Raw genomic sequence first — 15,046 nt, forward strand, 5'->3', positions numbered from 1 at the left:
TGTAAATAGTTTTTATTGGGCAGGCAACCAGGACACTGGATGTTGCCCTGCCTGAAAACCATAAGGTGCCTGTCTCTTGGTTTAAGGAGGATGGGGAGAGTTTTATCATTCTTCTGGATAGTTTGACACCATGTGTGGATGTCCCAGCCCCAGCTCAGCAAGGAGATTGGGACTACAGAAATTGCCTGTGGAGCTATGTTTGGGCTGTATGCAACCATGCCATATGTGCACCAAGTGAGGATCTTGGCCACATGGTCATTTCAGGCTATATTTACAAGATTCAACAATCTAAATGTATCTAAATCAACCTAAATCAGTCTTCATCAAAATATAGACTGATAAGATACAGACCAGTGACTATATGATATTTTGCATTTTATAAGATAGTTCTTTTGGAGATGTAGTTGAACTACATAGTTCACAAGGTGTATCTGAATGCACCATGAAGTCCCTGTCTGACTGAGTCCAGTCCAAGCCATGTGACTTTTTTTTCCTCTTAAAGACCATAAATTCTGTCCAAAAATGTCAAGATATCTTCCTATCATTACTTTTAGGAACTGCAAGTTTTTTTTCTCTTATCCACAAGGAGACTCAGTATAGTGGCAGTGGTAACTTCCATTTTACAGAGGCTTCGACAGAGGCCTCCTCCTCTTTGACCTTCACCTTGATGGACAGTTTGTAGGTGTTCGCCTTGTTTTGTTTGAATAATCTTCAATGTGAGAATAATTTTTTTCTAGTGTTAAGAAGTGAAAAATGCATATTTAATCTGATCCCTGGCCATTTGAGGCTCCCATTAAAACCTTAATTCCTTACAGCAAAACAAGCTAAATTCAAGTTAGGAGTGGGCCATATTGCAAAATATGTAATGTTATTTTGCAGTTAGAGAGAAACTCATCTTATCTTCCTCCGCTTATCCGAGTCTGGGTCAGGAATTAAAAAGATCCTCCACTAATGATTACATCCTCAGTCAGCAGCTCTCTGCTCCCACTGTAAACAGTGTGAACAAAGTGCCATTTCCCCTTCCTGAGTCGCCAGTGGCTGCTGGTAGCTGTCAGCTGCGTCAGGAGTCCCACAAACCAGCCATGCCCTGTAGGACTCCTTCTTCAGCTTGACAACACCTTTCACTCCCAGTGTCCACCATGGGGTTCAAAGATTGCTGCCGTGACAAGCACCGGAGCACTGGGCACCATGGGTGGTGAGTCACCAGGCGCTTGCTGACAGGCCCCTTCCCCAGGCCTTGCTCCAGGGCAGGACCTTGGTAACCTTATACAATATATAAACCTTATACAATATATAAACAAAAGCATTGGGACACCTGACCATTACAGACCATTGCCTGACCATTACAGGGACTTTAATGACTTTGCATTCTAAATACATGTAGACAGCTTTGCAGCTGCAACAGCTTACAGTCTTCTGGGAAGGCTTTCCACAAACTTTTTGAGTGTTTCTGTGTGAATTTTTGTGCAGTTTTGTGCAGAATTCATGCAGTAGCGCAATAGGGAGGTGATGTTGATGTTGTTCATCCCAAAGGTGTTCAATGGGGTTGAGGTCAAGGCTCTGTTCAGGCCAGTCTTTCACACCAATCCATGTATCCATTTTCTATGCCGCTTATCCATCAGGGTCGTGGGGAAGCTGGAGCCTATCCCAGCTGACTACGGGCAAGAGGCGGGGTACACCCTGGACTGGTCGCCAGTCAATCACAGGGCTGACACACAAAGACAGACAACCACACACTCATACCTAGGGGCAATGTAGAGTAGCCAATTAACCTAATGTGCATGTCTTTGGGATTGTGGGAGGCCGAAGCACCTGGAAAAAACCCACACAGGCACAGGGAGAACATGCAAACTCCACACAGAAGGGCCCAGACTGGGATTCGAACCTGGAACCCTCTTGCTATGAGGCGACAGTGCTAACCACTGCACTACCGTGCCACCATCCTAATACACCAACATATAAAATAATCTAAATATGTGAAAACAGTCAGGATAACTATACTACTACTACTACAGCAATTATACACATGGACCTCAGCAAACGTTCAGTTCAGAAGACTGTCTCTTTGTGCATGCTCTGTAAGTCACAAGCATTTTCCCGCAATCCTTAAGCTCTACTGTCTCATTCGCATCTTCTTCCAGTCACAGCCTGTCATGTTCTCCTTTTAGCCAATCATTTGCAAGCTGTCAGACTTAAAGTGTTTGCTGTTATTCAGCTGGGGTGTGAGAGAAGGAGCACACAAGCCAAGCAGAGATGCATAGCAGCAGTAATAATACCAGAAGTATTGGAAATGTAGATAATGATAATGACAATGAAGTATACAGAAGGTATTATGGTGATTTTGATAACAATAATGGTAGTAGCTGTACTGAGTCGTAACAGATTTAAATCAGATTATGACTAAACAGTAGTAATCACAGTAAGTTTCGAGCAGGACGAGAGCAGGACCGCAGCAGGAGGTCCAACCACGATCGATAGGAACAAGAAAGCACAAGGACTCCAGGGAAGAAGTTGGGTTAGTGATATGCATTAATGGGACATGAATGTGTGCAGAAGGAGAGGGAGAGGAAGAAAGAGCTCAGTGCGTCATGGGAGGGCCCCCGGTAGTCTAAGCCTATAGCAGCATAACTACCAGCCCTAACTATAAGCTTTATCAAAGAGGAAAGTTTTTAGTCTACTCTTAGATATAGAGAGGGTGTCCGCCTCCCAGACCGAAACCGGAAGATGGTTCCATAGTAGAGGAGCTTGATAACTAAAGGCTCTGGTTCCCAATCTACTTTTGAGGACTCTAGGAACCACAAGTAGCCCTACATTTTGGGAACGCAAAGTTCTGGTGGGATAATAGGGTACTATTAACTCTTTAAGATAGGATGGTGCCTGACCGTTCAGGGCTTTATATGTGAGGAGGAGAATTTTAAAATCTATCCTGAATTTTACAGGTAGCCAACGTAGAGAAGCCAGAACAGGAGAAATATGATCTCTCATGCTGGTTCTTGTCTAGTCGTGCTGCAGCGTTCTGGATTAGCTGGAGAGTCTTTATGGATTTATTGGGGCAGCCTGATAGAAGGGAGTTACAGTAATCCAGTCTAGAGGTAATGAATGCATGGACTAATTTTTCTGCATCTTTCTGACTCAGGATGTGCCTAATCTTTGCGATACTGCGGAGGTGAAAGAATGCAGTCTTTGAAATATTCGCTATGTGTGAGTTAAAGGACATGTCCTGGTCAAAGATAACTCCTAAATTCCTTACAGTGGAGCTTGAGGCCACAGCTAAGCCATCTAGTATTAATATCACTGCATAATTTGTTTCTAAGGTGTTCGGGGCCAAGAACAATAACTTCAGTTTTGTCTGAATTTAGAAGTAGGAAGTTGCTGGTCATCCAGGTTTTTATGTCTTTAAGAGATGAATGAAGTGTGACTAGCTGATTTGTTTCATCTGGTTTCATTGATAAGTACAATTGTGCGTCATCCGCATAACAATGAAAATGTATGGAGTGTTTCCTAATAGTATCACCGATGAGGAGCATATACAGGCTGAATAATATTGGCCCAAGGACAGAACCTTGGGGAGCTCCGTGACTAACTTTTGTGAGTGTGGACGATGTATCATTAACACAAACAAATTGAAATCGATTTGATAAATAAGACTGAAACCAGCTTAATGCAGTTCCATTGTTGCCAATTAGGTGTTACAATCTGTGCAGTAAGATGGCGTGGTCAATGGTGTCAAATGCAGCACTAAGGTCTAACAAGACAAGGACAGAGATAAGTGAAGAAAGTCACATAAATGATTGACGACTGTTCTTTCAAGGATCTTGGAAATAAATGGAAGGTTAGATATTGGTCTATAGTTGCTTAAAACTTCTGGCTCAAGTGTGTGTTTTTTAAGGAGAGGTTTGACTACAGCTACTTTAAAGGACTGGGGTACATAGCCTGTTATCAGGGACAGATTGATCATGTCTAATAGACAGGTGCTAAATAAGGGTAAAGTTTCTTTGAGTAGCTTAGTAGGGATGAGGTCTAAGAGGCATGTGATTGGCTTGGATGAATTTACGAGTGAATATAGCTGATGGGGATCAATAGGAGAAAAGCAGTCAAGATGATTATTTGATGATTATTATGACAAAAACAGCACTGGCATGTGTTTACAGAGCCGCTTCAGTTCTGAGATATTGGTGGGTTTCCTCACATCAACCACTTGTTTCAGATCCTTCTACAACATTTCAATTTGATTTGTTCTTCTTTAACCATTCTTTTGTAGAATGACTTTTGTGCCTTAGGTCGTGGTTTTGCTGCAGGACCCATTTTTCCTGAGATTCAGCTCACAGATAGATCCATCCATCCATTTTCTATACCGCTTATCCGTCAGGGTCGCGGGGGAGCTGGAGCCTATCCCAGCTGACTACGGGCGAGAGGCGGGGTTCACCCTGGACTGGTTGCCAGTCAATCGCAGGGCCAACACACAAAGACAGACAACCACACACTCTCACACTCACACCTAGGGGCAATTTAGAGTAGCCAATTAACCTAATGTGCATGTTTTTGGTATTGTGGGAGGAAGCCGGAGAACCCGGAGAAAACCCACGCAGGCACAGGGAGAACATGCAAACTCCACATAGAAGGGCCCAGACCGGGATTCGAACCTGGAACCCTCTTGCTATGAGGTGACAGTGCTAACCACTGCACCACCGTGCCGCCCTCACAGATAGATGTCCAGGCATTTTCCTTTAGAATTTGCTGGTATAATTAAGTATTCATTGTTGGATCAATGATGGCAAGCCACCCTGGCTCAGACGAGGCAAAACATGCCTAAACAGGGATACTACCACCACCATATTTCGTGGATGGGATGAGGTTCTGATGTTGGAATGCAGTGGGGGTTTTTTTGTCTCAAAACATTCTTATCTTTTTATTTAAACCAAACAACTCTATTTTGGCCTCATCCATCCACAACACATTTCCCCAATAGTCTTCTGGCTTGTCAACATGGTATTTAGCAAACTACAGATGGGCAGAAATGTTCTTTTTGGAGAGCAGTGGCTTTCTCCTTGCCACTCTGCCATGCACACCGTGGTTGTTCAGTATTCTCTTAATGGTGGATTCGTGAACATCGACATTAGCCAATGTGAGAGAGGAGAAAGGGTTCCTTTGTGATTTCTCAGACTATTACATGTGTATCTTTTGGAGTGATTTTGGGGGGAGGGTAACAGTGGTCTTGAATCTCAGAAGAATCTGCACGGTCTGTCTGATTGTGGATTTGTGGAGGCCAAACTCTTCAGAGATGGTTTTGTAACCTTTTCCAGGCTGATGAGCGACAATTCTTCATCTGAGGTCCTCAAAAAAGCTCCTTTGTCCGTGCCATCATACACCTCCACAAATGTGTTATGAAGATCAGACTTTGACTCCCTGTTTTGTTTTTCTTTTTCTCTTGTTTTTTTAATAAAACAGGGCACTAATGACACCTGATTCTCATCTCATTCTGTGGACAAACCTCTGAACAGATGGACTCTAATTTGGCCTTCAAATTAATAGGTCGCATACTTTTGCAACTTACAGATATGTAATATTGGATCATTTTCCTGAATAAATAAATGCATAAGTATAATATTTCTGTCTCATTTGTTCTCAGATTAACAAATTACTATTCCTTTTCCATTTTTCAAAAATTGATTCCATCCCCTTATTTAAACTCTTGCCTATTTGCAGTCAGACTTCAAGCACTCAAGTAGAAACATTATGGTGTAACCTGTGAGATCCCTTCTCAACCTCAGCAAGTATCTGATGATGTGCCCCCAGACAGTTTCTTACTTCAGACTATGACATTACTCAATTCTTCCAACACACTCCACCACTAATAACAGTATCATTTTATTTGTGAGTAACAATGAAAGACGACAAGTAACATTTCACTGGACAACCTTGGGTTGTATAATAATGCATCTTCACTTGTTGCCGCTCACACCAGCACACTTATGGCTCTTAACATGTGACAATAAACTAAAATTCCTTCCACAAACACTACAACTGTATGGTTTCTCTCCTGTATGCACTCGAATGTGTCTCTTCAGAGTTCCATTGTCACTGAAACATTTTCCACAGAATGAGCATCTAAATGGTTTCTCCCCTGTATGAATTCTCAAGTGTATAACTAATGTTTTCTTCTGACTAAAACTTTTGGTACACATTGAGCAGCTGAATGGTTTCTCCCCAGTATGACTTCTCATATGAGTCTTCATATTGACCTTTGCACTAAAGCATTTGTTACAAACTGTGCATGTGAAAGGCTTTTCCCCCGTGTGGCTTCTCATGTGGGCACGCAGATTTCCTTTGCAGCCAAATCTTTTATCACAAACTGTGCAACTGAATGGCCTCTCACGGGTGTAGGATTTCTTAAATTTTATAGATTTATCAGTTTTCAGTGTGTCTGAACATGACTCTTGTTCTCTTGTCTCTTTCCACACATCATTACTATCCTCAGTCTCTGATTCACAATAATATAAAGATTGCAGCGGATGACTGCTGTCAGTCTCTATTTGCCTCTGTTCAGCTGAGCTGCTAGATGAAGGCTCCACCCCTGTGTTCTCCTCAGACTGTTTAAGAAGAAGCTGTGAGGACTGAGTTTGCTCTTCATCATCTTCACTCTTCACAGAGTTAGCAGTGATTGGACACTTTGTGAGATCATTGTCCTCCAGTCTTTGAATCTGCTCTCCCTCATGACTCCTCCAGGGTTCCTCTTGTTCCTCTTTAATGCGTGGGAGTTCTGTGTCCTCCTGGTCCAGACCGGTGCTCCAGTCTTGCTGGTCTTCTTTACTAACGATCAGTTTTTGGACATCTGAAGGTAAAAGTGAAATACAAACAAAGAGCTATCAATATGAACCCATAATGGCAATCTGCTATTTAGCAACCATGCTTTTTATTCTTGCATTCCTCTGGCATCTGCTAATGGCAAAGGTTCATAAAGACAGCTGCTTTCATCTCCTCCAAGATGTGAAAATGATTTGTGCAAGATTTCGACAGTAAGAGATGGAAAATAGTGATCTTACATGCAATGTTTGATCAGCTATTTTAATGCTACGCCTTCAAATGTGTTGTTGGAAATGATTTAGATTACTTAAAACAAAAAATGTATTGCATACATGTATCATTTAACTGCAAAGTGTCTGCTGCAGCGTTTCTGGATACAGTATGACCAATAGCAATAATCATGTGTTTGGGAGGAACTTATGTTGCAAGTATTTTTAGGATACCTATTCTAATATTATGGGGTACGAGTGTGACCATCTTAAAGCCACATACAGGTCATAATTGTGTGTCCACCATTGATGTCCGCTGGCAAGATGAGTGAGATGCTAGAGGTGTTTTGTAGAGAGCGAAGTTGAAATTGTCTGAAGTTACTATACCTTTAGAAGAGACATGCTGAGTTAAAAAGTTATGAAATTACATATAATTATTAAATTATGGGTCTATAATTATTAAATTCTATTTGGCTTTTGTGCAATGAGTCTCAAATAGTTTTTCAGTGATTGCACCAGTGGTTACACCGTTATGCATCCTGCGTCATCTTCACCTTACTTACTGTATTTCATAACGAACTCATAACTCATAACTGTTTAATAGTTTGTGTTGGGCAGGTTTCCGGTATTGCATGTCCAGTCCAGTGCATGTGCTTAAAGGTTCTCCCACTGATTTGAAATGTGGACACTGTCATAAGTCGTTTTAGTCTGATTAAAATTTTGAAAAAGAAAATTTACTTTCAGCGGTTGTTGTAAGAAATAATGATGGTCTGTGGTGCCACTACACACTTATTCATCGGCTCAACAGGGGTAGCAACTGAGTCAAGCGCGACGCCTAGTGGTAAAATTTGGTAAACTGGTCTGGTGTCTGAGTTCATATCAAATAGATCCCTGAAAAAGTCCAATGAGTGGGTCCTCCACAAATATGCTTTAGTCATACAAAGAGATGAGTGCGCTCTCTTCTCCTGCATGAACACTTACTCACAGGTGGCGGTGGCTCCTTCACTGACACTCCTTGGCTGTTATTTGGCTTTTAAATTTCTCAGATCATGTGTCAAGCCACTAGAGGGGCACTTTTGACATTTTGAAGTTGCATCCAAAAAAAAAAAATACTCTTACTATTTCAGGAGAGAAGGTTTTTATTAAAAACAAAAAAAATGCCAATTGTTCCCCCGAAATATTGGAATAAGTAGCTTTAATTAAAAATGCCAACAGTAACTGCGCCTTTATTGTGAAGGTAATCGGATTTAATTTAACACATCTGCGGGAGGCTAACATCTTTTTGCTAACAAACTGACACTCGTGTCACTGCAGCTGTTCCGCCAGGAGTGTGTGACACAACGTAAAAGGCGTCAGCTGTGATTTCAACGAAGCCGGTGAATTCGGAATAACGACTAAAGAGGCGTCCACGGACCTGCTGTGTTTGTGTGAACGTCAGGCTTGACAACATCCTCCAGCAGCCTGCGCTGGTGATCTATCACTCCTTCGTAGTTTGCTATGGTGGTTTCCAGCATCCCGAAGATCTCTTCTACAGCCGCAGTCAGTCGCTGGTTAACAAAAGCTCTCAGCGTTTGAATCGTGGACATTTTCATCGGGGCGGTGAAAAGCGATGTTAGCGTGGCCGTTTCTCACTCCTCCCGCTTGGTGCGACGCTGGAAGCGGTGCTGCCCACGGTGCTGCCCACGGTGCTTCCCACGGTGCTGCTCACGGTGCTTCCCACGGTGCTGCTCACGGTGCTGCCAGGCTGACTGTTGTCGTGCTTCTTTTTCTTCTTCTGTGTGTTTAATGGCTTAGAGCAACTAGCGTTTAAGGCGCATTACCGCCATCTAGGCAGAAGTCCATCCATCCAGCTAAAAACCGGAGTACCGTCAGTATGAGCGCCTCGCAACCACCCTAACTGCTTCTTGTATCTTCCCTTGAATTATTGTTATTCTGTCAGAGAACACATCATTGATCATAATGGAAAAAGTGTTTTACATACCACACTTCTCTGAGGAGTCCCATTGTCTGCTTTACACCAAGCAGGTAATGTAGTTTCTATAGTAACCGAAAAAAAAGAATTAAAAGTTCCTCCTGCTATATAGTACTTCCTTTAAAGCATACATAGCTGTACCACAGTACAGACTGCAACAGATAAGCATTCAGACTTAATAAATAAAATAAATTATTTTACATAGGAAATATGTAAAATATGGCAGCTGATGTGAATCAGAGTCACAATCAGAATACTTTATTGATCCCTGGGGGAAATTGGGTGATCAATTTACAGTAGCCTACGCAGCTTAAGTCTTAAGAAGACATACAATAATATCAATTAGAACGCAGTAAAACTAGTTCCCTGCAGTGTAATACAATTAGATTATCTGAAAAAGTGCTTTGTATTACTTAAATGTTATCCAAACTTGCCCAGTGAACGAAAAGTGATGAACCTCATGCTGGTTACAGCTACAATACTGCTTAATAGAGGTGTTTTTCCACATTTGTCCACAAGGGGGTGTTAAACTACCCTAAATGACACCAACATCAGTAGGATTATGAAGCATCCTCACTACTCCAGTAATCCAGTGTTCAAGGTTCCATGCACACGCAAACGCCTCAGGGCCACAAGTCCAACATGGACTCAGTCAGAAAAAGCTTTTCTCTCTGACCATCAGAATGATGAAACATTTTACTAAATGCTGTATTTATTTTTTAAGACAGACAGATAGATAGATAGATAGATAGATAGATAGATAGATAGATAGATAGATAGATAGATAGATGATTTTATGCATCCCCGAAAGGAAATTAGGTTGTCATAGCAGTCTGGTATATTTGAATACAATAAAAATACAATAGCACAATAAAAATACAATAGCATTAAATACGTAAGTAGAAAAACAGAATAAAAATACACTTAAAGGACACTTTAAAAAAAAACACAAGATAAGATAAATGGGTATATAAGGTGCAGTGGCAAGATAATGGTAATAATACTGATGGTATGATGGTAATGTTACTGTAAATACAATATAGCAATTCAAACAAATTCTACAAAATTTACAAAATAATGGTTAAAATACTATAATGCAATAGAGAATAAAATAGGCTTCAATATATTACAGTGAATAATAAATATACAATGAATAATTTTTTAAAAAAATCAAACATATTCCTTATATTTTTGGTGTTATTTTGGTATTTTTGTGTTCTTGTTGAGCCGTTTGTTGGTATTAGATGACGTCTTTGAATTTCTGGTTACTTGGAGTGCGTGAGCTCCCACCATATGAAGTGCCTTCTCTTGCTGCTTGTACAGTGTGTATGTTATGAATCAGTTTGTATACAGTGTATGTAAATCTGATTTCTCAAGACAATTAATTTATTTTGATTGTGTCCAGACATTACGCTTATGAAATGTTAAAACCTGTCAGCAGAAATGAAAGTGTTACTGGTAAGTCATTTTAACTGTACAAAGGCAAAAAACATAATGTTCTTTTAAATTGTTTAAATAAATATGAAATTGTTCAGTTGTTCTTTAACATTATTATGCTTACACTCTTTTTTTATTCCATTGCATTTACTTCACAATGGCAGTTGCTGGTTACATTGCAGATCAAGAAATTACAAAAAGTCAAAAACATACGATCAGTTTATAAAATTGCATGCATATCTATAGATTGAAATTAAAATGCTGCATAAGGCTGCACATATTTGAAGGCAGGTCATTTAGCTATAAAAGAGTATTTTACGGCAGTACTACTACCTCTATAAAAGTAAAGGATTATACTGACTATTTCTGTTAAATACCACTTGACAGAATTTCAGTGTCATTGTTGAATGAGTAGTGTGGTGTGTAGTCTAAAACAAAGTCTTTGTGTTGTACACATTTTAACAATACTCAAAAGAAGGTGTGGAAGTAATTTAATCTGTCTTTTTGTCATTGACATTAAAGATACAAGACCCCAGTAAAACGTTTTAGGAAAGAGCTCCTGCAAATGTTGGCCTTTGAAAGAAAAAAAAAAAACCAAATTAAACCTGTTATACATTAAACCATTAATTAAATTAAGAAGGGTGTAAAGGAATAAATCAATAAATCAGAAGTAAATTCTAAAATAATGCAGAAATAAATTGGAATAATTATTTCATATTTAATTTATTCCGTCCTGTTAGCGGTTGTGCTTTACAGTGAGTTTAGTATGACCTATCTCATTAACATACAGATAGAGAAATGGACAAGATTAATAAGGAAATGCAAAAGGGTTAGAAATAAATGCTGATTTCAAAAAGGTGATAAAAATGAAGACATTTATTCATTCATTCATGTATGCATGTATTTATAATTATTTAAGTTACTTTCAGAGGAAATGTTCATCTTAAATTTGTGGGTTTAAATTTAACCTATACAATTAGCACAACTTGAAATTTTGACTTGGATCAAAATTTTACACCTGAAAATTAAGCGTAGGCAACTTTCATATAGTCACTTAAATACTGGACAGATCCATTCCATCTGAGCTTAAACCCTGAAAAATACCAAAGAAAAATCAATTTCTGTCTTTGGTTATATCATGTTGATTTATTTTCCTTGAAAGTGAAAGAATTGCCCTCATGGACTGGTCTGATGACAGCTCAAAATTTCACATTCTCAGGCTAGGCCAAAGAAGGACCGTAACTCATGCTGTATGGGCCCAAAATCTATTTATCTATCTAGTCATGTCTCTAGTAACAAATGTAAGGGGAAACAACAACACAGTATAGCACTTTTGTGATAGTTTTCCAATGTCAGTGAAAGCAAAGGGGATGGTTGTTCAAATAAACTTCCATCTCTTTCCTGTGTGTTGACAGCAGCCTGTCAGTATTATTTTTCGATACGGGGTGATTCAGGTGGTGCTGATCTACCCTGGTTACTGAAACCTGACCACCCAGCTCTAAGCTACCAAGTTAGCTAAGGATAATAAGATTTGTGTTCACACCATAGACTGAAATAGTAGAAATACGTCACAGAGGAAAGTTTGCAAAGCTTTACATCTGTCAAGTGTGGCATACCAAGTACCAATTAAACACCATGATCATTGCACAGGTGTGCTTTGGGCTGGTCACAACAAAAGGCCACTCTAAAATGTGAGAATTTTATGACACAGCATGCCATGTTGCAAGTTTTGAGGGCGTGTGCGACTGACCACCATCAGTCTGGCTTCAGGCCAGGCCACTCAGCTGAGACTGCCCTCCTTGCTGGAGCAGCCTACCTGTGCTTTGTTGTCATCAAATTGTACCTTTCAGATGTGTTCGACATGGTGAACCACCAGATCCTCCTCTCCAACCTCCAGGCTCTCTTCTGTCCCTGTTCACATCTCAGCCCAGTGACCTCCCTTACAGAGTACCTGGACATTCTTCACAACATCAGGAGCGCCTTACTCCCTTCCCAGGAGGTTGCACAGGTTCTGGGCCATGCTCTTACCAGCTTGCATCTAGACTACTGCAACTTGCTCCTGACTGTCGTCCCAAACCCCAATCTATATTATCTAAACCCTGCAACTAATCCAGAATGCAGCAGCCGAGCTGGTCATCCTTCCTAAATTGTCCCAATCTGCACTGCCCCTTTGCCACCTACACTGGCTACTCAAACCTGATTTAAGACACTGGTACAGGCCTGCTGTGCTGTGTGTTGTTCAGACCAACCACAGCCCCACAAACAGTCAAAGTAAACATACCACCTCGTCCACTATACTCTGCTACTGCCTTCATTATGAGGAGGGCCCAGCTACAGCAAAACATTTGTTTTGTTTGTCATTTGTTAGGGCTTCTTCTTCATGATTGCATTGTGCATTCTGAAATATGGTTATTTTACAGCTATTAAAATGTATATATATATATATACATGATCCAGATTATTCAGTCCAAGGGCTAAAGGGATGTTCACTCTAGTAGAATATGTTGTGTAGCTGAAACTTTCAGGAACACACATGCACACAGGCTGGCACAGGATAAAATTTATCGCTCATAATTTTTGAAATAATAAATGATTGTTCTTCTTGAAGGAAAAAGGAAAAGACACACGTACTTTTCCTTTAAACAATAAGGCAGAGGCTTGGCAGAAGACTGTGAACAGTGCTCTTGCGGTCCTGCAGCCTCTCTAATGGCTGACCAGCCAAGAGAAGTAGTAAATTTCACTAATGACTTTCCAATGGTCTTTAATTCTCCATTTAGGAGGAGAGGAAATGTCAGGGCCTATGGAAAGGTTAATGTGACTTTCACCCACTAATAAACATGCCTTGATCAAAGAACAATGCAATTAAAAGCTTTCTTTTATTCACTGGACATACACATACGTTCACTCACACACATATAAATATTCACAAACAGATGTAACAACGATTTCCCAATTAGATTTTCAATTTTGAGCTAAATGGATAAAGTTAATGAAATGGTCTTTTAGAAACAGACTTATTTTCAGAGCAAGAAAGGGTGATCAATTTACAGAGAGGAAATCATTCATATTGGTCCAAAAATGTAATATATTTAATAAGTACATTAGATTAAAGGACTGATATTAAAGATGGAAAAATGGAAAAAGCAACAGCAAAGTGATGAAGGGGCTGGTGATGACACAAAATACTAGGTAATGCAGTTTTCACAGCTTTTTTAGCCAAAGAAGCGAAGTTATTTTTAATGCCACTTAGACATTAAAACATACTGTTTATTGTTTTGTGCAACACCATCAGAAATAAATGGACTCAGGGTTTGTGGTCTAAAAAAAGGACCTTATTTGTTTATGTAATCTGTATTGGATTGGATTTCTTTTTCATATCTATCTATCTATCTATCCATGCATGTATCTATCCATCCATCCATCCATCCATCATCTATCTATCTATCTATCTCTCTATCTCACAAAGAAACAACTACTAGCAGTGTTCCAACTTCCGCAAATGGCAGCCGCTATTACAACTACAGACTGATGAGGTACAACAAGAGCAGCAGATTCCAGGTACAACATCGGTGGTCTGAGAGCACAGTCCTTGGAAAGATACTGTACAGGATCCTCAGAACCAACTCCAGACCTTTATCTGCTTGATTTGTCATGGACTAACAATGGAACGGGTCACATATGGCCATAAAACCAGCCACCAAATTCAATGTGGTCATGTATGGAGGCCAAATGACAAAAAACTTATCCCAATATATATTTATCTAACTGTTTTGTTTGTCCCGCACTGAGTTGTCAAATCCCTATGTCTGATTGTATGTCTAGTGCCGGGTGTGGTTACCCGGTGTGGTTCACTCTCCAATCAACTCCTCCGTAAAGACGCTTCAGATCTACACTTTGAAAAGTTTGGTTTTTTGGGGGGGTTTTTTTTGACAATTTTGCTGCTTTTTATAATTCTTGTTAAAAACATAGCTATTGTTAGCACTCACGGCTGCCAAGCTAGCATGTTAGTATTGGGAAATGTTGGCAGCACTTTCTCTGCGGCTTATTACAGGCCCTATTAGAACCACTTATTTGTCAGCACATTTAATTTATTGATTGCTGTCAGAATATAAACAGTTTTCTTCAAATATAACAAAAAATGCTCTAAAACACATTACCAAGTCTACCTTTAACTGACTACCATCCGACCACCATCCGTCGCAATACTTCAAATCACCAGAGACTTAGATAACAGTTTTTTTTTACTGCTGACTACAGACCCAGGCAAGCTGCTGAGTTGTTCCACATCAACTGAAGCATGCCATCCATTCCCCCATAATACAGAATACACACACACACACACACACACACACACACACACACACAACACCATCAGAGGGACTGCTGGAGCAGCTGGAGGCCCACTGACCCTGAGAGAGGAGACAGGACATCACGGAGTCATTGGAGAGCTCAAGTGTGTGTTGTTGTATCTTCAATCTCCCATCATCTTTTTCATTTCTATAGCTATAGCATTTCTTGACTATTTAGATAGCTTTTGCTAGATTTGATTTTCCAGGCATCAAAGGGAACAATAATCTTTGCAGTTCGTTCTGTAGTCATTTAAAGACCATCTTCTTTGGACACT

General features: G+C 40.1%; 1 protein-coding gene across 1 annotated transcript; it reads right to left on the reverse strand.

The window, feature by feature from the left end:
- Window positions 1–5,730: 5,730 nt before the first annotated feature.
- Window positions 5,731–8,941, reverse strand: LOC124062495 (zinc finger protein 572-like). Its single transcript, XM_046395290.1, has 3 exons — window positions 8,752–8,941; window positions 8,428–8,703; window positions 5,731–6,832 (listed from the first exon to the last, which is right to left on the reverse strand). Exons 2-3 carry the CDS (start codon window positions 8,603–8,605, stop codon window positions 5,943–5,945), a joined length of 1,068 nt encoding a protein of 355 aa, XP_046251246.1. The 5' UTR covers window positions 8,606–8,703; window positions 8,752–8,941; the 3' UTR covers window positions 5,731–5,942.
- Between the last annotated feature and the right edge of the window lie 6,105 nt (window positions 8,942–15,046).

Source organism: Scatophagus argus, chromosome 7 (genome assembly GCF_020382885.2).
Source record: "Scatophagus argus isolate fScaArg1 chromosome 7, fScaArg1.pri, whole genome shotgun sequence".
In the NCBI taxonomy this organism is placed as follows: Eukaryota; Metazoa; Chordata; class Actinopteri; family Scatophagidae; genus Scatophagus; species Scatophagus argus.

Coding starts and splice junctions, on each gene's coding strand:
- LOC124062495 (XM_046395290.1), bottom strand. CDS start 8,605: ATGAAAATGTCCACGATTCAAACGCTGAGAGCTTTTGTTAACCAGCGA. Junction 6,833..8,427: donor CGTTCACACAAACACAGCAG/GTCCGTGGACGC, acceptor TTTTACCTTCAG/ATGTCCAAAAACTGATCGTT.